Source organism: Mustela lutreola, chromosome 3 (assembly GCF_030435805.1).
Source record: "Mustela lutreola isolate mMusLut2 chromosome 3, mMusLut2.pri, whole genome shotgun sequence".
Classification (NCBI taxonomy): Eukaryota; Metazoa; Chordata; class Mammalia; order Carnivora; family Mustelidae; genus Mustela; species Mustela lutreola.
Genome location: NC_081292.1, coordinates 137,214,304 through 137,241,264, shown reverse-complemented (window position 1 = coordinate 137,241,264; position 26,961 = coordinate 137,214,304). Strand labels below are relative to the sequence as shown.

General features: G+C 40.5%; 1 protein-coding gene across 4 annotated transcripts in view; it reads right to left on the bottom strand.

Annotated features, from left to right (window-relative positions):
• Positions 1 to 26,961, bottom strand: part of TTN (titin) — a 282,606-nt gene that overhangs the window by 193,477 nt on the left and 62,168 nt on the right. For 2 of the 4 annotated variants that reach the window (XM_059166913.1, XM_059166914.1), the window contains exons 46-67: positions 12,366 to 12,644; positions 9,986 to 10,549; positions 9,151 to 9,432; positions 8,775 to 9,053; positions 8,052 to 8,330; positions 7,675 to 7,953; positions 7,268 to 7,555; positions 6,875 to 7,153; positions 6,501 to 6,782; positions 6,127 to 6,405; positions 5,735 to 6,013; positions 5,355 to 5,633; positions 4,948 to 5,235; positions 4,543 to 4,821; positions 4,130 to 4,411; positions 3,751 to 4,029; positions 3,351 to 3,629; positions 2,959 to 3,237; positions 2,565 to 2,852; positions 2,052 to 2,330; positions 1,558 to 1,839; positions 42 to 320 (exon numbers count right to left, since the gene is read on the bottom strand). In XM_059166913.1, coding sequence (XP_059022896.1) covers positions 42 to 320; positions 1,558 to 1,839; positions 2,052 to 2,330; positions 2,565 to 2,852; positions 2,959 to 3,237; positions 3,351 to 3,629; positions 3,751 to 4,029; positions 4,130 to 4,411; positions 4,543 to 4,821; positions 4,948 to 5,235; positions 5,355 to 5,633; positions 5,735 to 6,013; positions 6,127 to 6,405; positions 6,501 to 6,782; positions 6,875 to 7,153; positions 7,268 to 7,555; positions 7,675 to 7,953; positions 8,052 to 8,330; positions 8,775 to 9,053; positions 9,151 to 9,432; positions 9,986 to 10,549; positions 12,366 to 12,644 — 6,462 coding nt within the window. Of the gene's footprint in view, positions 1 to 41; positions 321 to 1,557; positions 1,840 to 2,051; positions 2,331 to 2,564; positions 2,853 to 2,958; positions 3,238 to 3,350; positions 3,630 to 3,750; positions 4,030 to 4,129; positions 4,412 to 4,542; positions 4,822 to 4,947; positions 5,236 to 5,354; positions 5,634 to 5,734; positions 6,014 to 6,126; positions 6,406 to 6,500; positions 6,783 to 6,874; positions 7,154 to 7,267; positions 7,556 to 7,674; positions 7,954 to 8,051; positions 8,331 to 8,774; positions 9,054 to 9,150; positions 9,433 to 9,985; positions 10,550 to 12,365; positions 12,645 to 13,431; positions 16,210 to 17,114; positions 26,492 to 26,961 lie in introns of those variants that run through there. The other 2 variants (XM_059166916.1, XM_059166915.1) reach the window with 2 other exon arrangements.

The following is a 26,961-nucleotide window of genomic DNA, read 5'->3' as shown; positions in this document are numbered from 1 at the left end:
ACATTCCTGGCATTTCCGCCGCGTGCAGGAAATATGCTTACCTTTTAATTTTACAGTACAAATGCAAGTATCACTTCCAACTTCATTCTGTGCCTTGCAGTAGTATTCACCAATGTCTGAAGCTTCAACATTGAGAATGTGAATACTTGCATGGAAATTTTTGGATGCAATCTTGTATTTCTTACTACTTCGGAGCTGCCGCTTATCTTTGTACCAGATCACCTCAAACGGCGGTGTTCCCGAAAGTTCACACTCAAGACTAACTTCAGTATTTTTAAGGGTTTCTACTACCGGAGGGAAGCTGCTAAAAACAGGTGGTTCTGTAAAAACAAGAATTTCCAATGAATTGGGCTATTTCATTTCACAAAATGCTTTTATTTCCCTGTTTTTAAGTTGGAAAAAAGAGTCAAGATACTATAATGGGGAAATGATGTCCAGAACTATCATTTTAGTGTGGAGGAAAAACTGCGTTGGAGAAGCCATTAGTTTTTACAAAATCATTCTGCTTCCTTGGCAAAGAGTCCAGACAAGAACACTAGGTGTCCTTACTGAGGAATTCAATCTTCTATCTACCTGACTATACGAGTTTATCTTGGATGATAAGGACTGATGCAAAAATTGTAAACAAAAACCAAACCCAAGTACATTATGAAGATGATTTGCATGAGGTTTAGAATCCTGACTTCAGAGATGAAATGTTTTGTAAAGGCTTTATAACCGAGATACGTGGAAGCCATTATGACACCTGTGACCTATGTCTTCCACGTCAACAAATGTTACTGAAATAATTGCTTCACACCATGACAAACTTGGACTTTGGATAAAAAATACTGAAAAATGGCCACAGAAAATACTGGTATTAATTGCACCAAGATATAGTGATATAATTTTTAAAAAATGGGAATTCTTGAGAGAGGAAAAGAATATATAATTTTCCTGTGTTTTTAAAATGTAGGTATGTATGTATTTTTAAGTAGGCTCCACACCCAGAGTGGAGCCTAACATGGGGCTTGTACTCAAAACCCTGAGATTAAGACCTGAAATCAAGAGTTGGACACTTAACTGACCAAGCTTCCCAGGCATGCCTATAATTGTCCTGTTTTAAATGTAAGGTTAAAACCTGGATTGCTTGCATCTTATATACATGCATTAAATATTCTTTCTTTGTTATTAATGCTAAAGATTATAGTGAGGATGATGATTCATTCGTAGGATAATCAAAGACAAAAATTGATTTTAAAATGCCTACTTTTCCCTTCCCTTTATTTATTTATTTTTTGGTATGTTTATGAAACATTAAATTTAAACTGCTTGGCCAGTGTGTTGAGATGAGCAGAATGAAGACACTGGAGTAACAAGAAAAATACCCCACAATGACTGGCTACATATAAGCAAATTTTAAGAAAGAACCAAAGAGGGAAATAATACTAGTTTGGGGAAATATCCTATGATCTCAAACGGAGCCTAAAATAAAGTAAAAGAGTAAAGACCTTTGATACCCCAGGGGAGAAGAAGGTGGGTTTCAGGTAATGAGGAACAGAAGAGAGAGATTTCTACCTTTCACGATAACCTTGGTACTGCAGCTTGTGCTGCCGGCAGGATTCTGAGCCTCACAAATGAAATCCCCACTGTCCTCAGTGCCCAGACTGTTCATCTGTATGACGGCCACTGAGTCAATGAAAGTCATTCTGTATTTGTCACTGGCTTGGAGTTCATGTTCATTTCTGTACCACACAACTCTGATTTCTGGGGATCCAGTTATCTTGCATTCCAGTCGTGCAGAATCCCCTGCTTTCACTATTTTGGTTGCTTCTAACTTCTTCACAAACTTTGGTGGTTCTAAAGAGTGAAAGAAAGAGGAGATTATGAGGGAACAGATATAAATGACAAATGCTAAATCAGGTGGTATGCAGGAAAGAGGAAAAGATGAACAATGCTTGGCAAATACAGTGTACTGTTAGAGAGAAGTGAACTTTCTAGGTTGGGGAGATGCACTGGACAGAAGAGAGCCACAGGCCAGACAGAAACATGAAACAATCAAACGTGCACACCTGTCACAAGCAACATCGTGGTACAAGAGTCGCTACCAACGTCATTGGTAACTTGGCAAGTGTATTGTCCCGTCTTGGAAGCATCCACTGAATAGAGATTTAAGAAGCTAGTTGACCCTTCCAAGCCAATGAAACATTTAGGTCCAGAGGCAAGTTCCACATCGTCTTTAAACCACTTAATTTTAAAGGGCGGTGTTCCTTTCAGTACCGCTTTAAATTCTACTGTAGCGTCTGGTACGGTTTGCTGTCGTTCAGGTTTCACCAGGAAGCTTGGTGGTTCTATAGACGTTAAGAGAAATATACTTAATTAGATTCCTCATAGTTAAACTGTTTTGACATGTAAGCAGACATTTCTAAAAAGAGGCCATGACTGTGTATTTCTTGAACTCAATAAATATGGACCTATGGAAACAGAATTACCGATACTTTATGGTCTCAAGGATATAAGGGAAGAGTGCCACATTTAAACAGCAGTCACAAAGAATAATCAAGAGGAGGAAAAGAAGTTCTAACCTTTAACAGTTAAGATGCCACTGCAGGCATCATCCCCTGCTACGTTGGAGACCTTACAGGTGTAATTGGCAGTATCTTCTAATTCCAGGTTATTAACTTCCAGTGACACTGTGTTCTCGTGACAGACAGGTCTGTATTTTGCACTTGTAGATATTTCTTTACCATCCTTAAACCATTGAGCACTAATAGGAAGGGAGCCAGAAACCTTGCACTCCATACGAATAGAAGAGCCCAGAACTTTATCCATTTTGGTTAATTTTTTGGTGAAAGATGGAGGGATATCTTGATCTATCCAATGCAAACAGAAAAACACATCCATTAATATGTTGCCACTTGTTTACAAGGGATAGAGGTAACAGAGATAAGGGAAGCCAACTAGGGCCCAAGTACACACCTAGCACTCTAATGTCGGCGTCACAGCTACTGCTTCCAAAGTCGTTTTCCACCTTGAATGTGTACTGACCACTGTCCTGCTTCATGACTGACTGAATTCTAAAACTGGCCACGTTATTTTCAAAACTCATTGAAAAATATCTACCGGGCACAATTTGTTTTCCATCCTTCAGCCATTTCACTTTGAGTTCTGGTGTCCCGGCCACCACGCACTCCAGAGTCACTGGGTCTTTCTCAGTGACATCCACAGACTTAGCTTTCTCTAGGATTTGAGCAGGCTCTGCAGTAAGAATTGAAGTGCAAATTAATTGCATTGCTAATTCCACTAGAAATAAGGGGTGCTTATGTAACTGTTCCCCACCGACTAAGTCCTCAAGACAACAGCTCACAGACCTTGTACTAAAAGGAACGCGTAACACCTCTCAACACCCGACTCGTTCTTGGCTTGACACGTGTATCTCCCGCTGTGTCCGTTGTCCACAGCTCTGATCTGAAGCGTGGCCACGTTGTTCACAAATGAAATATGAGCATTATCATCTTCGTCAAGAATGTGATCATCCTTGAGCCAGGTTATAGACATGGGAGGAGAACCCGCCACCGTACTTTGAAAGGTGGCAGAGCTCTTCAAAACAGTAGTGACGTTTTCTATCTTCTTAATGAATGATGGGGGTTCTGTGATGCAGTGAGATAGTGGGGAAAAGAAGAGGCACAGTTGAGCTTCTCCTCATGATCAGAAAATGAAAGAGCATTACCGAATTTTCGTGGTAGCCTGCTTTGTGGGGGTACCACTGACCTTTCAGGGAGACTCGTGTCATGCTGGCGCAGCTGCCACCTTCGTTGGATACAATGCACTGGTATTCACCAGTGTCTGATGGGTCACACCTGGTTATGTGGAGCTTGAATACCGATACTCTGTCAGTGAGGGTATATTTTTTGCTGCTTCGGATTTCCCTGTTGTTCTTCAGCCAAGTGACCTCAAATGGGGGTGTCCCCGTCACTTCACACTCCAGCTGCACGTCACTATCTTTCACGACCTCCACGGGCCTCAGTTCCCTGACAAAGGTGGGAGGCTCTAAAGATTCAAAAGGAAGACAGAGACGAGCTTACTCGAGGGAAGACCGGGAGCCTGGCCAGCAGCACAGCCAAAGGGGAAAACAGACCCAGGAACGCACCTTTCACTTTTAATTCAATGCTGCAGCTCGCTGTGCCTGCATCATTACGGGCCTCGCAGACGTAAGTCCCGCTGTTTTCTACCCTGGCACCAGAGATTTGGAAAGTGGCTAAACCATCAATGAAGGAAATGCCATGTTTCTGAACGGCTGTTATTTCGTTCCCGTCCAGATACCAAGAAACTCTGATTTCAGGAGTGCCCGTTATTTGGCATTCAAATGTTGTCGACTGTCCATTTCTCAGCACTAATACGGGGCTGGGCTTCTTAATGAATTGAGGAGGTTCTAAAGACGGGAAAGAAAGTGTCACGTGAACATTTATTAGAACAAAGGCGGGAATCACTTTCTTCAGCCTCTTCCCTCTGCCAAAGAAAATGCAGACAAGCAAGCAAGAGAGATGCATGTAGAGACCAGACCTTTTACAAAGAGCGTGGCTTTACTGGTTGCGGTGCCAACATCATTGCTTAGTTGGCAAATGTAGGTCCCAGAATCGGCGGCTTTGGCTGAAAAGAGCTCCAGGATGGTGGAGGTGTCATCCTTCCAAATGGAACGTGCTGCTCCCGAGTGCAGCTCTTTGTTATCTTTAAACCACTTTATGGTCATGGGTGCAGAACCGCCCACAAGAGCCTTTAGCTGAACCCTTGTGTTGGGACTGATGTCCTGGGACTGTGGCTTTTCCACGAAGTAAGGGGGTTCTGGGATGAAAGACAAAGAAGCAAAAGGAGAAAAGAAGGTTTACTTGGGAATGGGGCAGTAAGGGTGAGAATTAAGAAACGAGACAGCAGACCGGTCCTTGATAAAGGGATATAAGAAATGCCAACCTTTGATGGTGAGATGGCCACTGCACTGGTTGTGACCTGCCTTGTTGGTTGCCGAGCAAGTGTACGTCCCACTGTCTGTACCTTCCAGCTGACTGATTTCCAAGAAGGCAGTGTTGTCATGAAAAGAGAATTTGTATTTCTCACTAGCTGTTATTTCTTGGTCATCTTTGAACCACTGGATGCTGATGGGATGTGAGCCAGCCACTATACATTCTAAGTCAATAAAAGACCCTTTAATGCTATTCATCTTCTTCAGTTTTTTGGTGAATGAGGGAGGTATGATAAGATCTATGCAATGAAAAAGCAAGAAACCAAAGGAAAGAAAAGTTAGGTCAACGCAGCAATTTGTGTTTTCTGTAAAACTGTAGGAGATGAGGAGCAAGAACATGTTCAGTTTCGATACTAACCTAATACATTAATGCTAGCCTTGCAGCTGCTTCTCCCAACATCATTCTGGACCTCAAAAGTATATTCTCCACTATCTCTCTTTTCTGTAGAAATAATCTTCAGTATAGAGACTGTGTCAGTGACACTGATTTTGTATTTTTGGCCCAGGCTCAGTTCTTGGCCATCTTTAAACCATCTGGCTGTAAGCTCCTTAGTCCCTGAAAATTTAACCTGCAAAGTGGCTGGGTCCCCTTGGGTGACATCTATAGACACAGCCTCCTCGGTGATCGTTGCAGGTTCTGTAGAAAACAAAGGGACAGGTGTGGATCGTGAGTGGCTCCACTGAAAGGCTCACATTGGCCTTATTTCCTAAAACCCATGGCAAACCTTCTGCACCGACCTTTCACTGAGAGCAATGCAGAACATCTTTGTATTCCTGCATCATTTTTGGCCTGACAGACATATTTCCCATCGTGCTTGACTTCGATGCCACTGAGGTACAGACTAGCCACATTGTTCTCAAAGGTCATTCTTATATTATCGTCCTCGGTGATCTCATCATTGTCCTTTAGCCAAGTCACGGTGATTGGCAAGGAGCCTTTCAGGGTGGCCTGGAAGGCAGCGGTGCCTCCCCGAAGGGAGCTGGTACTCTCAATCTTCTTGACGAAGGTTGGGGGTTCTAATAGGAGAATAATTCTCAATCAGTGTCAGCTTAGAGCAAAAGTGGAGTTTTGGTGGCACAAAGAGTTCATTCTACGGGAGAGCCAGTGCACGGCTGGAAGTGTCACTAACCTCTGAGAGTCACCCGGGCAGTGCAGGTGCTGCTCCCCACCTCGTTGGTCACCCGGCACTGGTATTCCCCAGCATCCGCGGCGACAAACTTGAGGACCTGCAGGCTCACTAGCTGGTCCTGAATGAAGGTTTTATACTTCCTGCCACTTCTCAGCGTCGTGTTGTCCTTGAACCACGTGATCTCAAAGGGAGGTGTGCCTGCCACCTCAGCCAGCAACATGACATCGTATTCCTTCAACACTTCAATGGGCTTAAACTCTTTGGTAAAGTAAGGTGACTCTATAGCGGGAAAGGAATTACTTGGCGTTAATGCGGGGGGAATCTGGGCTGGGGGCCACCACCGCGGTAACACAAGGACCAATGTGAACACAAACCTTTGACTATTAAAATGCTACCGCAGTGGTCACTGCCAGCTTCATTTTGGGCCTCACACATGTACTCGCCACTGTCTTCAATGGCAACATCTGTAAGTCTTAGAACTGCAGTGGACTCCACAAAAGACATTTTGTGTTTGCTGCTCTCCTTAATTTCTCTATCATTTGCAAACCATGTTATTTTAATTGGAGGGGTGCCAGTTACTTTGCAGGCCAGCTGGGTGGTGTCTCCCTTCTTTAACAGCTGTGACGGCTCTAACCTTTCAACAAACTTGGCGGGTTCTGCAGAAGGAAGGAAGTTATTAAGAAACATGAGGAATAAGAAAGAACGCATAAAGAGGGTAGTATAAAGATGTCAAGAAAACCAGGCAAACCTTTTACAAATAAGTTTGCACTGCACTCCACGCTTCCGGCGACGTTGCTGACTTGGCAGGTGTATGTGCCTGAGTCAGAGGTTTTTACTGCATAGAGTTCCAGGGAACTTTCTAAAGCTTCTTTGGTGATATAGCAGCTTCCACCAGAGACGAGCTCTTTACCACCCTTAAACCATCTGACTGTGAAAGGGGTGGACCCCTGGAAGGTGCTCTTCAGGCAGACTGCTGAGCCGGGCAGAACGTCCTTTGATGCAGGCTTAGTTACAAAACTGGGTGGCTCTAAAGAGGGGGTAGAAGAGAGAATTTCTAAGAGTTAAGAGGCGCGATCTAAGGGAAGAAGTCTTAATTTGAACATCGTCTATATCAGAATGAAATGCAAAGTCTCCAGCCAACCTTGCACAATCAGGGCTCCGCTGCTGTCTTTGCTTCCCACGGAATTTGTGGCACGACAAGTAAAATTGCCTGCGTCATTCATGTCTACTCTGCTTATCTCCAAGGAGGCCGTGCCTTCCACAAAGGCTATTCTGTATTTGTCAGAAGAAGCTATTTCTCTACCGTCCTTAAACCAGGACACCCTCATGGGGAGAGAGCCAGCGATTCTGCAATCCAGCCTACAGGTACTGTTGACCACACTGCCTACGTTGCGCAGGGGTTTGGTAAAAAATGGAGCGATGTCTCGATCTGTTTGTGGCACAAGAAGAAAAGAAAGGTAAGCATGAGAAAGCGCTCAGTGATTTGATGTGTGCGCACTGGCTGGGTTACAGAGGAGTGTGTAAGCATCGGTTTCCGCAGGTACTAACCTAACACAGTGAACGTTGTTTCGCAGGAGCTGCTGCCCACCTCATTGGAAATCTCAAATGTGTACTGGCCGCTGTCGTGCAGTTCAGCTGAATAAAATTTGAGTTGGGCAACATTGTTTTTAAAACTTATTCGGTACTTTTTGCTAGCAACCAAAGGTCTTCCATCTTTGTACCATTTGGGCTTGAGTTCTGGGGTGCCTGTGACTGTGTACTCCAGCGTGGCTGGGTCTCCGGCTGTCACCTGGACCAGCTCTGCTCTCTCAACAATTTTGGCAGGTTCTACAATGGTATTAAATAGTTAGCATGACCAAGTGTGCATTAGGATTCCACTTCAAATGGAAATAGTGATTCTAAGTTACAAATGTTCCTGCACGCACCTTTGACTGTTAATTCCCCAATAGATGTTTGGCTCCCGGCTTCATTTTCAGCCAGGCATGTGTACTTGTCACCAAAACTAATCTGAACATCAGGGATGATCAAGACCGCAACACCGTTAGAAAAGCTCATTTTGATCTTTCCGTCTTCTTTAATGATCTCTTGTCCTTTAAACCAAGTGACCGAGATGGGTTCTGACCCTCTCACGGCAGCTTGTAAGGTAACGGTCTGACCTGCTAGTGCGGTAAAATCATCTACTTTCTTTACAAAGGTTGGCGGCTCTAGTTAAAGAAAGAGAACAAAGCTTGTCAACTCCCAAACACTTTCGACACCATATACCTTTATTTCATCTAGGTCACATTTCTCCCATCCAATACCACCCTTCCATAGTGTCGGTTCATGAGAAGAATAAATTAAAATTTAAGAACAGTTACACCTCCATCCGAGAGAAAGAAGCACAGCTGTGGTTATCAGCGGACAACGTGGTCATAAAAGATGATTATGAAACCCACTTTTATTACCGGAGATTAAATATTTACAGTCATCTCAGAATAAAGGCTGGATGAAGGTCACTGACTTTGTCCCCAAGATCCCAGGTTAAAGCAAAAGTGAAACATACTCTCACGGGATAGGAGAAGAAGAAAAAGCACTGGTTTTCCTTCAGTGGGTTAAGAAAGTGATTTTGACAATAGGTTAGTGAGGCAGCATTTTGTTCAAGAACTGACCTTTTAAGAAGTGAGTTGCTCTGCAGCCACATTTCCCAACTTCATTAGCAACAACACATTCATATTCACCAACGTCCGCACTATTGAAAGAAAAGATCTCCAGAGACACCAGAGACTTCTGAGACAACAACCTGTACTTTTTACTACTTCGAATTTGCTTCTTGTCTTTGAACCAGCTAATTTCAAATGGTCCTGTGCCTGAGATTTCACACTGAAGAAGGGCATTTGTTCCTCTCACTATATCTGCAGGCTCAAGAGTTTTGATGAAAGATGGAGGTTCTACAAAGGCATGAAAGCATTGTGTAAGTGAGGTGTCCTGAGCAAATACAAAGAAAATCTTTTTCTCAGAAAGCCCACGGACTCCGAGTCAACCAACCTTTGATAACTATTTCAGCACTGCAAGAGTCACTGCCAACGTCATTCACTGCCTCACATGAGTAAGTACCACTATCTTCGACTTTGACGTCCGTCAGATCAAGCACAGCCTCAGAATTGACAAAAGACATTCGAAGAGTGTTACTCTCACTAACTTCTTTGTTATTTTTAAACCAAGTGACCTGGATCACAGGGGAGCCTTTCAGCTTACAGTGGAGGCGTGCTGATTCACCTGGCAGCATTAAATAAGAGGGATCCACCTTCTTCATGAAGGATGGTGGCTCTATGGGAAGTTAACAAAAAAGAGAAAGGAAAGAGATGTGAAGCGTCAACTCCACAAAAGAAAAGGAGACGTATACCACAAGAAGACACAACACACATCAAGTATCTCGATGAAATTTCTGAAAGGGTTGTGGTGCCCTCAATAGTTCTACAGGGTTCCATGATTTTAAAACCTATCCTGGGCTCTCCATTAAAACAAACAAACAAACAAAAAAACAAACATAAAAGCAAGCCAACTCTTGTCTTATGTGAAAAACAAACTCTCTGTCTTACACAAAAAACAACTGCATAAGAGAAGAGAGTTAAGGGTTGCCTAGACACTTGAAGTTCTTAGAAGACATTTTAAGCACGTTTTGTTAATGGCACAGTTTTGAAAGAACAGAGTAGCTTCTGAAGAAGATTGAAAATATAAAATCAGACAATGCCAAGATTTCCCCAAACCAAAGGTTTGCTTGCATGAAATTACTTTAATAATAAAATGCCTTGTTTGTCAATAGTTTTTCTCAAGTGGCATCCTTAAAATGAAAAATAACATTCATTCACACATTTCTTACCTCTGATAGTAACTGTTGCCGAAGAGGAGCTGCTCCCAGCCTCATTGGAAGCAGTGCAAACATAGGTTCCTGAATCTTTTAGTTTGGCCAGAGGGATCTCAAGGGATGCTATCTTATCTTCAAAATAGATCTTATAATCTTTCCCAGGGGGTAGTTTTTGCCCATCTTTATTCCATGTTACGGTCACTTTTCTGTCTTCATCTACTTGGCACTCAAGATGGATCTTCTTATTGATGGCGGATTGCACGGGTTCTAATTCTTTAATGAAATGCGGCTTGTCGATGATGATTAACTCAGCTTGGCAGATGTCAGCTCCAAACTTGTTGGAAGCCTTGCAAGAATAAACGCCTCGATCTTGAATTGTAAGATTTGAGAGTTCTAAACTGTGTTTATTTTCTGCCTCTGAAATCTTGCAGTTAGGGGAAGGTGATAATGCAGCACCGTCTTTCTGCCAAATGGTTTCAATCACGGGAGTCCCTAATACCGTGCAGAGGAACTTGGCTGTCTTACCCACAAAAGTTGTAACAGACTTAGGTCTGGAGTAAAAGCTTGGTGGATATGCCTCTGCAAAAGAAAGTTTTTTCAACATTATATTTTTGTCCCCACAGAAGCTCTTGCTGTAATTATATATTATAAGAAAGAGAAAAGATGAGCTACATATTTAGATAGACACGAGACATTATTTAAAATAGGATAATAAATTCATCAGATGAAAAGATTGGCCAAAGGAAAGGGATGAGAGGGTTCTTTATAGAGGAGCGAGACACCACTTTCAATGTCTCCCATAAAGGAAAGAACAAATGTTGCTTTGTCTAGTAACATTAACTTATTATTGTTAATGATTTGTCCACTTTAGTAGCTGATTCATTATCTGAATCATTTGATAAGTAATTCAGCTGCTCCTTTAATTCTGTGAATTAGAAGACTGTGTAGGGAAGATAAAGAAAATGCACTCAACTTTCCTGAAGAGTAGGGACATTAAGTGATAAGAAGACAGAGTACTTTGGTGAGGTCTCCCTAAAGTTCATGTCAACCATTAGCAAATCCTTCAATGGCCCAACTCTGAAACATTCCCTACATCATTTTGAACTTGTAAAAAAATTTATAGAAGTAATTTCCTATTTCCATTCTGCATTTTGAGGGAAGTCTTTAGGAACCTCTTTCCAATTAAAAAAAAAAAAATCTCCTCCTCTTCCTCCTTTCCCTCTTATTATTTGAAAGCTCAGGTATTAGTGCCCTTATTCAGCTGGACTAATTTGGGTGAAGAGGTTTCCAAAGGCATCATTAAGAATACTGCCAGGCAGCTGGTTGTATGGACGCTCCAATCACAGAGTGAACCATTGGATGGGTTATCATGGGCCTGGGTTTCGGATTTTTTGATACATGAAAGACCTGCAGGGAAAAGGAAACTAGAGGGAACCCTGACTTTTCCAAGCTAAAAAGATGGCCTTTGTTTGCCTTTCCCTTGCAGGCTTCTATTGGAAAAGACCAAGGGGCTGTTCCACCCAGATATTTAGTGCATACCTTCTCTCAATAGCACAGAGAATTGCTACCCCAGACTTTACATTCACACTTACCCTTGGAAGAAGAAAGCAAAAGAGAAACAGACAGAGACAGGCAGACAAAGAAAAGGAAAGCGCTACTGATATTTTTTTTCCTAATGAGGGAAACCAAATACTCAATGAGTGTGAGCTACTCAAAAGTCATCTTGTCAATGAGGAAATTGAGAACAGAATATTTATGTAGTTGCTCTTACTTTTAAATTAGTAGGAAAACCTAGGGTGAAAATCCTAGTTTATAGTCCTGAAGAGCTCCCTGTCTTATTTTAGGATTTAACTTCAATCTTATGGGCTGGCTCTCCTCCCCCCCCCCCCCCCCGCAGTTTGTAATTCTGTTTTTAACTGGGTAACTGGTTCCAAATTATTAAATACAATAGGACATTATTTATATTTTAGTAGCAACACACTATCTTGAAATGTGTCACATTAAGTGCCAAACCAGGCCAGAAGGAATTAGCCAAGATATTTTCACCATGCTAGTCATTTTAGAGAGAGAGAAAGAGAACAAAACAAACAGAAAAACCAAAACAAAACAAAACAAAAAAACCTCCAAACCAAACCTTCAGGTGCCACTGCTCATTGGATTCCTTGACACTGTTCTCAAAATAATAAATTATTTTTATTTTTCCCTTAGCTGCTCTTGAAAGAAGACAGTAACGAATGAGATCTCATCCCACATGGATGCTGTATGACCTAGCCCCTGTGTCACAGCATGGTTGTTGGTCTTTCCAGTTGGCAGCACAATTCCATCCTGCGCTGCAGAAAAAGTAAAACAGGTTACAGTGTGAAGCAGGGCAACCAGCTCAGTCTATGCCATTTACCTGTCACAGTTAGGGTAGCCGTACAGCTGACACTGCCATACTCATTGGAAGCTTTGCAGGTGTACTCGCCGCAGTCCACCACCTGGGTTCGCAGGATTTCCAGGCTGGAGACATACTTCGAGGAGCGAATAGAACACTTGTCGCTTTCATAAATTTCTCGGCCAGCTTTAAACCACTGGAACCGGACATTGGGGGCACTTTGGACCTCGCAGGTGAATTTGGCTAGGTGGCCCAGAGCTACTTCCAGGGGCTCGATTCTCCTTTTGATCACTGGGGCAGCTGCAAAGGGAAACAGAGGCTGTTAGCATGCCTCCTTATCAGGCAGACCACATTTTTCTTTCTCTTCTCGCTTTTGTTGCTGTTAATGAAGTAAAACAGTTGAAACTGGTGAGATGGATTGCAGGGGTTGAGGACAAGTGACTGGAAAATGAGAACAATCATTGAAGGTAAAAGAAGACAATAAGTAGCTTTTAACACATTCAATCGTTATTTTGCAGTGGATTGTGAAAAACATGATTAAAATGTGATGCTATGGGCTTACATGCATAACAACATGATATATTCTTTAAATATACCATGCTAAGGACACTGTGAATAGCATTTTTAAAAAGTGATATACTACATACAGTGATGAAGTGAAACAAAATCCAAAAAGAAATACAAATAAGAAACACCAATGGACAATTAATCATGGTTATTTTGAATTCAGGGATGAGACTGGTAATTTCAGGCAGCAAGGCGTTCACTGACAGCTTTTATTATATGTTATATTAAAGTACTTTCAACTAAATATAACTAAAAAAACATACTGGTATTATGGAATATAGGAACATAACATCTAATTTTAAAAATAAATAGGAATGTAGATAGGATAATGTATGACCTTGCAAGGCAGTACAGAAAAAGGAAAAGAATTAATAACCATGATTATGTCTGTGGTTTCGTTCTTACTCTACACAAATCACATTCTGGCAGAGGGAGGTAAGTGAAAACTCAGTGATGGAAACTAAATCATTACGATCCAGTGAACGTTAGAGCTCGAGCCCCCTCATCCTTAAAATCCAACCTCTTTTGACTACAGTGAGTTTGGCTGAAGTTGCTGCATTTCCCTTGTCGTTCAAGGCCTCACAGATATATGCTCCTTGATGTTCTTCTGTATTTACTTTGTCGATTACTAACGTATATGTATTTTGATCTTGTAAACACTTGAACTTTTCATCTGAATGCACCAGTGTGCCCTCAAAATACCAATTCACCTCTTTGGCCTTTGTTATGGATGATGTGAGTTTTACAGTGTCACCTTCCTCCACAGTAGTGTCCACCAAGGGCGTGTGAATGACAGGACCGTTCCCTTCAACTACGCTGCCCTCAGCTTCCTGTAGCTCTCCTAGGCCAGCCTCCCCGGTACCACTTCCGGAGGACTTCTTTCTTTCCTCTGACGGCTTTGGGGACTCATCCTGTTTTTCATCAGGGCTAGGAGGAGCTGGAACAACATCATCAGGGACAGGTGTGGTATCCGCAACTTTGACCTGACTTTCCACATGAAAATAGCTGACCTCTTCTGCAGAGACAAGATGTTTAGATTTGACTTCTGGTTCCCAGACTGCGTCAACCTTCTGGGAATCTGGAAAAGGACCCATCTCTTCCTGCGTGCCTGTTCTGGCTCCCTTCAGGATTCTGGGACCCTCGGCTGTCAAGATGTTTATTTCCTCACACACAATAGAGCACAAAGCATCCTTAAGCTCAGTTTTCAAGTTAGCCATTTGAGGATCAATGCCTTCAATAGCAATGGTTAATTCTTCCGTTAGAGTCTTCACTGAGGTAATAAGGTAGGTACACAGAATGCGCTTGGGCTCTTGGGTGAATTTTATGGCCTTCACCTCCACCTTTTCAATGTTCCTTAGCCATTCAGAGAACAGACTTGGTTGCTCACTGGCCACTGCTGCTTGCAAAGCCCTGCGGATCTGAGTTTTGAGGTTTAATCGTTGTTCTTCTGGAATTCCAGGAAGCAAACTTTCCTTAGAAAGAGTGTCGCTTGCCTGCACATTTTGCACTCCATTGACCATCAAGGGCTCTTTCTTACACTCACTGGTTTGGTTCAGGGGCATGACCAAGTCATCAGAATGCTCTTCCTTGAGAAGTACCTGCTTTTCCTCACACAGTAGTGGAAATCTTAAGGACTTGCCTTCCTCAGTCCTGGCTGCATGTTCTTGCCCTGTGCTTTCCAGTTGATCTGCACTTTCCATCAGAATTTCATCTTCTCTGCATGTGTGTTCTGAAGGGACCTGGGGCTCCCGGTTGACCTCAGAGGTGATGACCTCAGGACCCTTAAGACTTTCCATGCTTCCCTCAGCTAAGCTCTGACTCAGTGTGAGAGCACGTGGTGTGTCTTGCTTGGGAAGGGTCAGTCTTTGCTCTTTGTCCATTGAAGACACTGTCTTTTCTTCTGGTAAAAGCTCTTCCTCAGCCATAGAGGTTGGATATGAATGGGCTGGAGTGTCTTCTATCGAAGACTGTGGATAACTCCCTTCGGGTTCAGTTAGTAAAGTTTTCAGAGGCTCCACTGTTAATGAACTGATTTCTTCTACAGACACAGCACTTGGGAAGATTTTTTCAGCATCTGATAGGACCACCTGTGGTTCAGGCTCTTGAAGCATTAGGACATCTTTGCTGAGTGTTTTCTGGGACTGGACCATCTCCAGCTGTAAATTGGGAGACAGTTCCTTGATAGACTGAGTACAAACGGTGCTGCTGACGGAAAGAAGCGCCCTAGTGCTTTCTGGATCAGGCACATTCTGCTCCAACATGACTACCGATTGCAAGTGCTCGGCCACTAACGTAACTTCACTACTTAGTTCACTGGCTTTAACTGTATGCTCATAAGCAAGCTGCTGGTTTTCTTCTGCCATGGAAGCAGCTTTCAAAACGGTGTTGTTTACAAAAGCTGCAATTTCCTTCTCTGAGTCAAATGTGTCAACTGCAAGACCCTTTAATGGAAAACCTTCAGCAGCCTCTGTTGTAGGCTCTGCTTTGAAGGGAGCATCGGTCATGTCCCTGTCTTCCAGAACTACAAGCAGCTCTGCTGCACAGGTGGACTCACCCCATGTATTCTCTGCTTTACAGACGTAGAGGCCACTGTTTTCCCTCTGAGGGTCATTGACAATGAATGTCCCAGAACCATCCGGGTTATGAATGATGGTATAATAAACATTGGTGCAAAGCTGCTGGTTTTCTTTGAACCACAACACAGTGGGTGCAGGCTCTCCAAGAACCCTGTACTCAAAGACAGCAGGGAGCCCTCGAGCACACTGAATTGGTTTGAACTCCTTAAGGAAGTAAGGAGGACAAGGCCCTTCAAACTTCTCCAGAAATTTCTCCACTGGTTCTGGTTCTGTCTCTTTGTGCCCCTCTCCTTTGGAACTGATTTTTAGATAGGCACTGCATACTGTCCGTCCATATTCATTACTGGCAACACATGTATACTCTCCCTCATCCTCAAATTTGGTGAACAGAATGATCAGACTATGATCATTGCCGTCAAAAACCAATTTGTAGTCAGCAGAAGGGGTTAACATGACTCCATTAAAGAACCACTGAATTTTAGGCTTGGGAATGCCAGTGACAGTAACAGACAGTTTAGCTACATCCCCTATACTTATTTCAGCATTTGACACTTCCTTGGTGAAAACTGGAACATGGCCTTCCTTTTTGGAATCAAATGTAGTTGAATGAATTGGAGGTTCAGACAAAAGTTCAAGTGTTTCATTTCTGTTAGATAACTGAAGGCCAGAGCTATAAGTTTGGAATTCTTCTTCCTCAGCAGACAGAAGAGAACTAGAAAACTCTGTATGGGGAAAAGTGATTATTATTTTACTATCAATTTTATTTAACAACAACAAAAAATAGAAGTCAAAAAATTATACACCAGATGATGGCTTTCTTCTGCTTTATTCCTGGAATCATTAGATTATCTCAAGATTTTTAAAAAAGCACATTTCTGGGTGCCTGGGTGGCTCAGTGGTTAAGCCGCTGCCTTCGGCTCAGGTCATGATCTCAGGGTCCTGGGATCGAGTCCCGCATCCGGCTCTCTGCTCAGCAGGGAGCCTGCTTCCCTCTCTCTCTCTCTCTCTGCCTGCCTCTCTGTCTACTGTGATCTCTCTCTGTCAAATAAATAAAATCTTTAAAAAAAAAAAAAAAAAAAAAAAAAAAAAAAAAAAAAAAAAGCACATTTCTAAGCTCACATTCTAAGCACACTTCTTAGCTCATTTTATATTATATAACTATAAATACTGTACTCATGCAACTTTCAATCCACTTCATTTGTGTAAGTTTATAAATTTTAAAGCTATTTTATGAATTTTTCTCTGTGGTATAACCTCAATTCTAAAGTTTGAAAAACTGCTGCCTATATTTTTAAAATAAAAGAATTCAGAATTATTTAAATCAAATTCAAAAAGATCCAGAATTATTATTTATGTTTAGAATTTTCTTGAGTTAAGAATGATAGCCATTGTCAAACTGAAGACTGATTATTTCCAAAATAAAACACTGATATTTCCGTTACTGCTTATAAACTAAAGCTATTATTTAAAAAAAAGAAGAAGAGGCTATAAGAAATACTTAATTTGTATTTGTAAGAGAATCATTGGTTTCACTTAAGAGAAATTCTTGCCTTCTTTGTCCCTGTAAATTGCCATAGTATTTCAACAGAGCTTTTATAATAAGGCTTTTTGTTAAGTCAATAAAATGGGAGAATCAGGAATGAAAGAAAATAACTCCAACACTAAAAATGGGATTGTACTTTATTGTGTGAGAAATACCTATACAGCATTATTGAACAGAAAAACAAGAGTGAATAACAGATATTCTTTAAACAGTATTACGGATGACAGGCATAATTTGATAAGAAGGAATTAGGCTTTTCACTAAATCTGTTAGGAATGTAGAACAGCTCTGTTAAAATAGTTTTATTACCTTTCCCAAAAGCAGAATTATTATTGTATTAATTCACTCCCCTTGTATCATATGGAGTAGTCATGCCTTAATTTCTCTCTGTGCTGGCATAGAAGCATCAGAAGGCACAACTCTAGTGTCTAATGGTTCTAAATGCACTGGCAAAATTTACCAATGGCATGTAGAATACATATTCAGTTACTTATTATTTCAAATTAGTAAACTGCATAGCCATTGATTAATTTCATATTCTAATGGTGACTACTTAACTTTACATTTATTACTCATGTCCCTTCATTTAAAGTCCCAAAATATCTGTAAAGGGAATGAATGTGAATATTTAAATCATCCCAACTCACTAATATTTGAAGTATTTTCAGTTGTATTCTCTTACTTCTAACATGGTGTATTGACCATAAAAAATACAGTAAATAAAATTCAAATGTGCTGAAACATCAAAGGTATAGTTAAAAGTACATGTAGTAGCTGCAGCTAATGTCTAAACTTTACTACGTATAATACAATGAATTTTCTATCCAGCATCAGAGAAATTAATATTCCTGGATTTTAAGTTATGTGCCACTGAATCAGAAAAAAATTTCATTTAATTATCTACAACAATAAGTAAGCCAAGTAAGTAAGGCAAGGCTTATTTTTCTTCCTTCAGTCATTTGTTATTCTGAATATCCTCAATTCATTGCATTTGAGCCTATAAGAATTCTAATGAGCAAAATCAAACCCTTCCTTCCTCTAAATTCAATAAGACATTACAAGGTTTTTCCCTTCTTCCTTCCTCCCTTGCCTCCTTCTATCCTTCCTATGCCAGCCATTGTCTTGTTTGTCATGACCTGAATTTCTAAATTTATTGAAACGTCCATTTTGTAACTAAGAGTAGAATAAATCCCAAAGTCCCTAAACTATAGAACTAATTTTATTTCAGAGATTTATGATGCAATATATTATATCTATACTTATTATCACAGACACTATGTACTCACTGGTTGAAACAGAAATGATTGTTCCACAATAGTATATCTATCTGGATGAGTTATGGTGACTCAAGACAGGAAAACAGATATTTTAGGGGGGCAGGGTGAGGAGGGGTGTAAGCCTGACTGCTCTATATTCTGCACATTCTCAACTGCTCCTTGAATTTGGGAAGCCTTTAAGGGACTCCTACTGTGGGAATAAAAAATGGTTAGATGAAAGAAACAAACATAATTGAATATATGAATTCTTTTGAAAATTAAATTTAAATTGCTTAAGTTATAATTAAAAGCAATATTTCTAATATGATCATGGTACATAAAAGTTTGATGCAGAGGACAAATCCAGCTGCTAGGTAACAGAGAGTAATTCAGAGTTGGAGGGAGGAAAGATTCGTAACTTCATTACTACATTCTATTATTTTCTCATCATTTGTTGTAAAACTAAAGTTAATCCTAAATTATATTAAGAAACATTACTTTTAGGATGACACAGAATCGCAGAGTTGAACAATTATTTCTGAGGTCTTTTGGTCTAACTCCTCATTTTTAGGTAAGAAAACTGAATTGTCTTTTATTTATTACATCTTATGTGAGAAGATTTAGGTTCACAGTGACACACAGATACTCTGTCAAGAGTTTTGTGAATTTTTTACAATTTTGAAAAATAAAGTCACCTTAGAGACACATATATCTTAAATTTGAATGCTTTTAAATTTCTAGTTAGTTTTAAAAATTTCTAGTTAGTTTAAAAATGACGGGAAAGCTTATTATCTTGTGATTTGCATATAATCTGAGATACAAATTATTGTATTGCTGGATATAAAAATGCCCCACCTTCTATTTTCTAATGTTAAAGATTCTGAAATTGGACTACAGTTTAAAAATCTCTATATAAGTGTAATATAGTAGTTTCCCCTCTCCCCCAAGTCAATATCAAGTGAATGTTGCATTTAACATTTGATGATATTTTAAAAATTGAGAAAAAGAGGTATTCCCAAAAGTGGAAAGATCTTTCTTCGCATATTTTGCAAATGTACAAATGTCTAGATGAACTCCATCCAAAAAGAAAGCACTGTTGGTCCCTTCAAAACCAGCAACAGTCAAAACATTTACAAAGAGGAGGGATATTAATAATGAAAATGTTTTTAAAATAGCCAAACAAATATATTAAGGTTGCAATGTAAAACAGATTAGAGAACTAGTTATCAATTGGGTGAGGCTGGCTTCTGTTATTTGTTCTATCTATTCTAAGTCCAAGTCAGTAAGCCTGGATTTGGATACAAAAGGGTTACAATTTCAAAAATGACTTAATACTCAGAGCAGAGAGGAGAATTACCTTAACAACCTGTCTGGGAGGTCATCTGACCCGGTCTTCCATCTTATGTTTTACTTTACGTAAATAGTTTATCTGGTAAAAGAGAACGCATTCTACTGAAACTCTTTTGTGGAGGAGGAACGAGGGTAAAGCAGCGGTACAGACGGTTAGGTAGCCACGGAGATATTTAATCATGCTTGATGATTCACAGCAGAGTTGACACAGTGATGGTTCCACAGTTGACATCACAGAATATTTACATATCCTACAAACATGAGATTTCTACAGAGAGAGACTGTTTTCCCAGGGGTTTTCAATGTATCAAATTCAGATCAAGTAGACCTATTTGGAAATTTATTGGACCTATATAATTTGGAAAATATGGCAGCACTCAATCAATTTGATCATTATGGAGGCACTGAAACTTTGCACAAGATACTAAGTTAGGGTCAGGGCTGCACAGGTCTCTGCCATTCCTGACTCGTTCATAGCCACACACCTGTACTCTCCTTCATCATCTTTTCCTAAGTTCGTTATGAATAGGTTGTGGAATCCTATGCCACTTTCCTCAGCACTGAATCGTGCACCTTGCACCAATCTCTCATCTTTGTACCAGTAAACCGTGGGTCGTGGAGAGCCACGGACTAAACACTGGAAATAAGCTGCTGTGCCTAAAGGTGCGTGACAGTCAGAGATACCTTTGATAAACCTGGGAGGCCCATCCACCACCTGAAATTCAAAAAAGCTGCCTGAGTATTTGCTCTTTAAGACTAACTCTTCCTTCAAGCTGCTTAAAGTCACTTTGCTTTTCTCTGTTGGCAGAGCAAACATTTCGGAATCTCCCATGGTGAGAAATCCCCGGCAGATAGCCTCTCCTACGCGATTCATAGCTCTGCACCTGTATGTCGCACTATCAGATGGACCGACGTTTCGAATTATAAGGGTGTGACTTCCATTCTCCTCACTGACCACATATTTGACATTATCTGGTTCAATACACATATATTCTTTATACCATTTAACTTCCGGGCTAGGGATGCCTATGACTGAACATTTGAACACTGCGTCTGAATTTTCTGGAATTTTAAAATCGCAAATAGGCATTATAAAGCGAGGAGGCATTTCAAATACTTCTAAATCAATTTTTAAATCTTTGCCTTCTTCCCCCCTCGAGGCCATATTTGGATCTGCTAAATTCGAAGGTAGAACGTCCAGACTCACAATCATGCTTTTATGATCAGGAGTGAATTCAGGAACTGTGACTATTTTCACTTGCTTCTCAAATTCTTTAACGTCTTTTTCACTTAATTCAACTTCCAAGACAATTTCTTGAGGAGAAGGAGTTCTTGATGATGTCGTGTTTTCCAGTTCAAACTCCATGACATGCTGATGTGTTACTGGAGGTGGGAGGGCCACTGCTCTTTCTTTTTGGGGCACTATGTCCACTTTCGCAAAGCTCTTTGCTTCCCCTATGATGTTCACGGCGTGGCACATGTACTCTCCCCTCTCTCCTTTTTGAATGTTAGAAATTTCCAAAGAGCACACATTACCCACCCTTTCTATTTTGATTCTTTCATCTGGCTCTAGCAGAGATTTATTTCGATACCATTTCACACCAGGAACTGGAATGCCCTCAACTTCAACAATGAAGCCTAATGTTGTGTTTTCATATACACTTCTTTTGGTCAGAGGTTCAATGAAAGATGGCGGCATTTCATTGTCTTTTGGTTCAATGGCTTCACTGGGCGTGCCAAATGAATCGGAACGCCATAGTTCATTAGCTGAACTCCTCTCTTCTGTAGGTGTATGGAAATGTTCATTTGGTGTACTGTCTTCCCTTTCTATTTTTGATGGGTACCTTTTTAAGTTTCCAATGGGATTTGGTCCTCCAGTAGGAACAGAATATCTTTCAACTGTTTCTCCTCCTAAAGGTGTAGAATATCTCTCTATTGTCTCCCCTGGGGGTGTAGAATATCTTTCCAGTGCCTCTCCTGGGGGTGTAGAATATCTCTCTAAAGCCTCCCCTGGGGGTGTGGAATATCTCTCAAGAGCCTCTCCTGGGGGTGTGGAATATCTCTCCAGTGCCTCTCCTGGAGGTGTGGAGTATCTCTCTGCTACCTCTCCTTCTGAAGGTGTAGAGTACCTTTCGGCAGCTTCCTCTAAAGTTGTAGTTCTTCCCACAGTCTCACCTCCTGAATTTGTTGCGAACTGTTTAGTTGTATCTGAAGGACTGAAATAGAAATCAGGAGACTTTGGAGTTTCGAAATGTTCAACAGAGGATGGTGGGGTATAAAACTGATCTAACTCTGAGATTTCTTCACTGCTTATACTTCCTACATCAATCGAAATATCAGATTCAGGGGAAAATGGGCGACCTAATGATTCCTGTTGTTGGTTGTAATATTCATACACAGTGTTGAAAGTTACTTCTTCAACCTCCATTGATGTGATTGATTCACTCTGGAGAAGGTTTGCCTTGTGTTTGGTGTCTTTCGTTTGAGGAACTTCGTGCTTTCCAGCAGCAAGTAAATATTTTGTCAGAGAGGTCTCAGAGTCCATTACTTCTGTTGTACATGCCTCATCCAATTTAGGCAGATTTTCAGAAAAACAAGTTTCTATCTCTTCTCCTTCAGTAGTGGAGACAGAAGTTTCATTCTGAACTTGAACTTCGTTACATTTTTCTTTTCCAAAGGCATCAATTTTTTCCCTTATTTGTTCATTTGGATCCTGCTGTTCCTCAGTCATTAAGAATGGAAAGCGCTGGCTCACTTCTGTGTGGCATGCGGCTACCTGGTAAACATCACCTCTGTGGTCTCCCAAAATTCCAGTGACATATCCCTGTGTCCTTCCATCCTGCTTCTGAAATGATGCTGACTCTGCTTCCAAAGTGTGTTCTTCTTCCTTTTCATAGACCTCTAAGAGCTTTCCCTCACTTGCTGCTTTTTTCAAATGTGAAATGAAACTTCTACCTCCATTTTCTAGAGAACTGTTTTCCTCAGAAATATCAGTTTCTCCTACATCAGGAGATGAGGTTTGAAGTAGGGTCCATGATCCACTGTGGGTTTCTTCACAAAAAGATTTAAGAGAAATATCAGGATTTAAAATTTCTAAATTATGTTCTTGTGTATGTTTTTCCAAAGAAAGAATATTTTCATCAAAATGCCTCTTCTCCATCACAGTCCTATGTGAAAACTCATGACTGGAAGACATTTCTGGACTGGTAAAAATGTTATTCAGCACACTTTTAGAGGTATTTTGTGTCTCAGATTGTGATGTTTCAGTGCCGGCTATTTCTTCTTTATAAAGTGTTTTCTGTTGCTCAGTTTCTGGCCCTTGGAATTCCTTAGCTGGATCTCCTATATGAGAATACATTTGTTTTAGATCAAATACAATGCTCTCGGCATCAGCTATTTCAGAAGCAGGATGTTGGATTTTAAAACCAGCTTCTTCGGGTTGACCACCATCTAATGCTTGGAATTTTCGATCTGCATTTTCTATTTGTGAGTGGAATGGTTTTAAGTCAAATGTAATGGGTGCTTCCTGTTCAGCCCTTCCAGAAATTACAGATTGATCTATAAGACCTACTTCTTTCTGTTTTTCCCCCTCTTGTACTTCAAATTCCTTATACATTTGAGAAGAAAGCAGCTTTAAATTCATTACAATGTCAGATGAATCTGGCTCAGTGTCTGGAGACATTGTCTCTGCCTGATATATATTTGCATTTAGGTTACTTGATCTTGATTCTCTTTGCTTAAAAGGAAAGTCTCTGTCATCAAGCTTCCTCTGAGGAGGACTGACAAATGATTTCCTGGTAAGTCTTTTTTCTAGAACTCCTTTTTCTACATGTTGTAACTTTTCAAATGCAATGATTCTATGCTTCACATTTTTCCTTGGGTAGTGTCTCTCTTCAAAGGGTTCTTCATATATGATGAGAGATGAATCTTTTGGATTGTAGCTATCAGAAGCTCTCTCAGACTGGACATTTGGTAAATAGTCTCTTTGGGCGTATTCTTGCACATTTTCCCTTTCTGCATCACCAACTTTTCCGAAATCAATTTTTACCTCTTTCCTAATTCTTTTAACTTCACTGAAATCATCAACAAATGGATAAACAGTACCCTCGGCTTGGTACAGCTTTGATTTTTCATCTATGTGTCCCTCTCTCCCTTCACCCTGACACTGCATGAGTTTGGCTCTGACAGGCTTGTTGATTTTTATGGCTCTAGAAGCACCTTGTATAAATCTGGGTAGTTTTTCTCTAGAATATGTGCAACAAACCTGATCTTTCTGATCTATCTGTTCAATTGTCTCAAGGCTTTGAAAGCATTCCCTTACAGAATGTTCTTTTATATTGGATTGGGGAATAAAAGGACCAGGCGGATAATCATAAAAATGGGCCCTTACAGATTCTCCCTGAATTTGTTGAGCTCTGGAATATTTTGTATAAATTCCACCAGTATTTTCCAAATGACTATACCCCCTACAAGTGACCGGTTCCACAGTCAGATTTGAAACACTCTCAATGGTTCCTGAACTGTTTTGAGCAACACATTTATATTCTCCAGAATCTTGATAATTGATATCATTAATATATAATCTGTGGCTAAAATTAACTTCTTCAAGTTGAAACTTCTGGGTCTGCTTTAATAGGAGCCCATTTTGAAACCATGTCACGACTGGTTTAGGCTCACCAGACAATATACATTCAAATACTATGGAATCCCCTTCTCTACACCTGGAATGCTTTGGCATCTCTTGTAACATTTTTGGTGGCTCATTAGTAATATCTGAAGAAAATATAAATTTGTGTTTTGGTGACGGAGGAGCTTCATCCTGGGGTGTTACTGTAGGTTCCAGCTCCTCAGGGAGAAACAATTCTCTTGACTCTTTATCCTGTTCTGGGGTTGGAGTAGCTGCTGTTATCTGAATTTCTACAGGAAAGGAAAGCAATTCTGCGTCTGCAGAGGGAGGAACTGGGAAGTTGGTTTGGAGATGTTTTCGACCGTCTTGTCTCCAAGATGGCTGAATGCCTTTTGTTTGGTCAAACACCAATGCCAGCTCCTCTTCCTCATCAGTGTATTCACACAACACTGGGACTGTACGTGTATCAACCCCGTGTCCTTGCTTTGCCTTCACTTTAAGTACACCAGTTGTTTTTACTGTTCCGTATTGGTTAAACAGCACACAGGTAACAGAGCCTTCATTTTGAGGAAGAACAGAAGAAAAAGTTAATACTGAATAGTTCTCCGAGGTGTGAGTGACAAAGTCTCGGTGACGTGGGATTGGTAGATCATTGTTATACCACGTCACTATGGGTAGAGGATATCCTTGAAAATGACACACAAATTTACAACTGTCACCTTCATAAACTTCTTGAGATTCAATTTCTTGAAGAAATGAAGGTGGGCAACGTTGTGGATGCTTTTGGAAAGAACTTTCCAAAAATCTTGTGGTCCTTCCTTCTTGCTCAGTTTCAAATTCATCAGCTTCAGTGGAAGTAAAGTGCTGTACTTCTCTCAAATCGTCATTTCTTACATTCTCACTATCTAGCTCTGCATTTTCTTCAATATTTATAACTGCACCCAAAGCTTCACTGGTGTGTGGTACAACTTGGGACACCTCTTCAGGAGTCTCAAACATTTCCTCGTTCTCATTTACAACAGTGATATGTCTAGAGGACCTTCCAATTTCAGTTTTGGTCATAATTTCTTCAAGTTCTCTTCCATGGGTATCCTCGCTTACCAGAATCCTACCATATAAATGGTCTTTTTGGAGACTTTCTCTTAGAAACTCCTCTTGGCTCATTCTTATTTCAGTCTGGAGAATTTCTTCATCAACAGTAGTTTGAAAGCTTGGGGGAGGTTCTCCAGATTCTACATTTTGATCCATTTGATCAGGAAGGACCTGTGGATTTTGGACAATCCCCTCACACGAATGATCTACTTTATCCCTATTTTTGGCTAGATCCAATACAAACCTGCCTTCCAGCTCCTCTCTAGAGAACAGAAGGTCTTTATCCCTAGTTTCACTTCTCAGAGTTCTTGTGCTTATTTCAGAGGACACATCTGAAACAGATAATTTCTTCTTCTCCATTAACATTTTTCTAGCTTCCCGCAAACGTTGCAACTTCATTTTGGTCTCCTTGTCCAGGAAGCTTTCACCTACGCTAAGCCATTCCCTTATGTCAGATTTACTTTCTAAATATTCCTCCTCATAGGGAAAGTCCATTTTCCTGCCTGGACTTACTGTCTTAAAGTGTATCGTCCTCATCATTCCTATTTGTTCTACGTCTTGTTTTTTGTTAAAGGGAGAACCAGTAAACCTCAGGCCAACCTCTATCCTGTCTTCTCTCCTTTCAGCTAAAGCCTCCGTATTTCCATGTGTCTGCTCTGCCCTTTTCAGAAATTCTAAACATTTCTCATCTTTCCCTTTTTGCATAACAAGCAATGATGCTGTCGATTCAGCCGACCCTTCACTATTCATTGCTAATAATCTATAACTTCCAGAATCTCTGCTCTGGACGCTTTTAACCTCTAAGCTGGAAGAGTGATGATGTAAATCACTCTCAGTTTTTATAACCCGTCGAAGACCCGTTGGGATGGGCCGATTGTTATGAAACCAAGTCATTTCTGGAGTTGGACAAGCAATTAATTTACACGTAAAAACAACAGGTTCCCCTTCTAAAACATATTGGAAGGTAAGTTTTTGGGTAAAAGAAGGCTTGAAATATTCGGGCCAGGAGCTCGTAGATGATATTCGACTTGCATATCTTTTAGCAGCCATGGAGCTGTGGTCTAAGTCTTCAGAATCTGAAAAGGCATCGCGCATATCTCTTTCGGAATGTTCAGATTCCCCCTCGGAGAACAATTCTGAAAAAAAAGTAATTTATAAAGCATTTTACTATTTTCCGTAGTATTTGAAAAAGTTGAAAATAAATGAAATTGCAAAATAGGAAATAGAATAAAATGCATGCTACAGATTCTCACAAATCCATAAAAAAAAATTCACTCACCATATTTGTTCGAATAAACGCAACACCATGCTCTGTTTAAAAGATTCTGACACGAAAATCGTTCGTTGTCTGGTCTTTTCTTCAGACTGTTGAAATTTCTTCTTGAACAAGCAAAAATGCATTTCAAAATAACATGTTCCTGTGCATGTTTGTTTTGAGATCAGGAAAACTTTGTTCTTTTGATGGCTAAGAGGAAACTCTTACCTGACTTGCAGAGAGTGGAATAAACGCCCTTTCTGATCCTTTTGATTGCAGATTAAATTATTATATTTTTGAGAATTAACTATTTAAAAAATATCTATTAAGAACTATAACCATAAATAATTA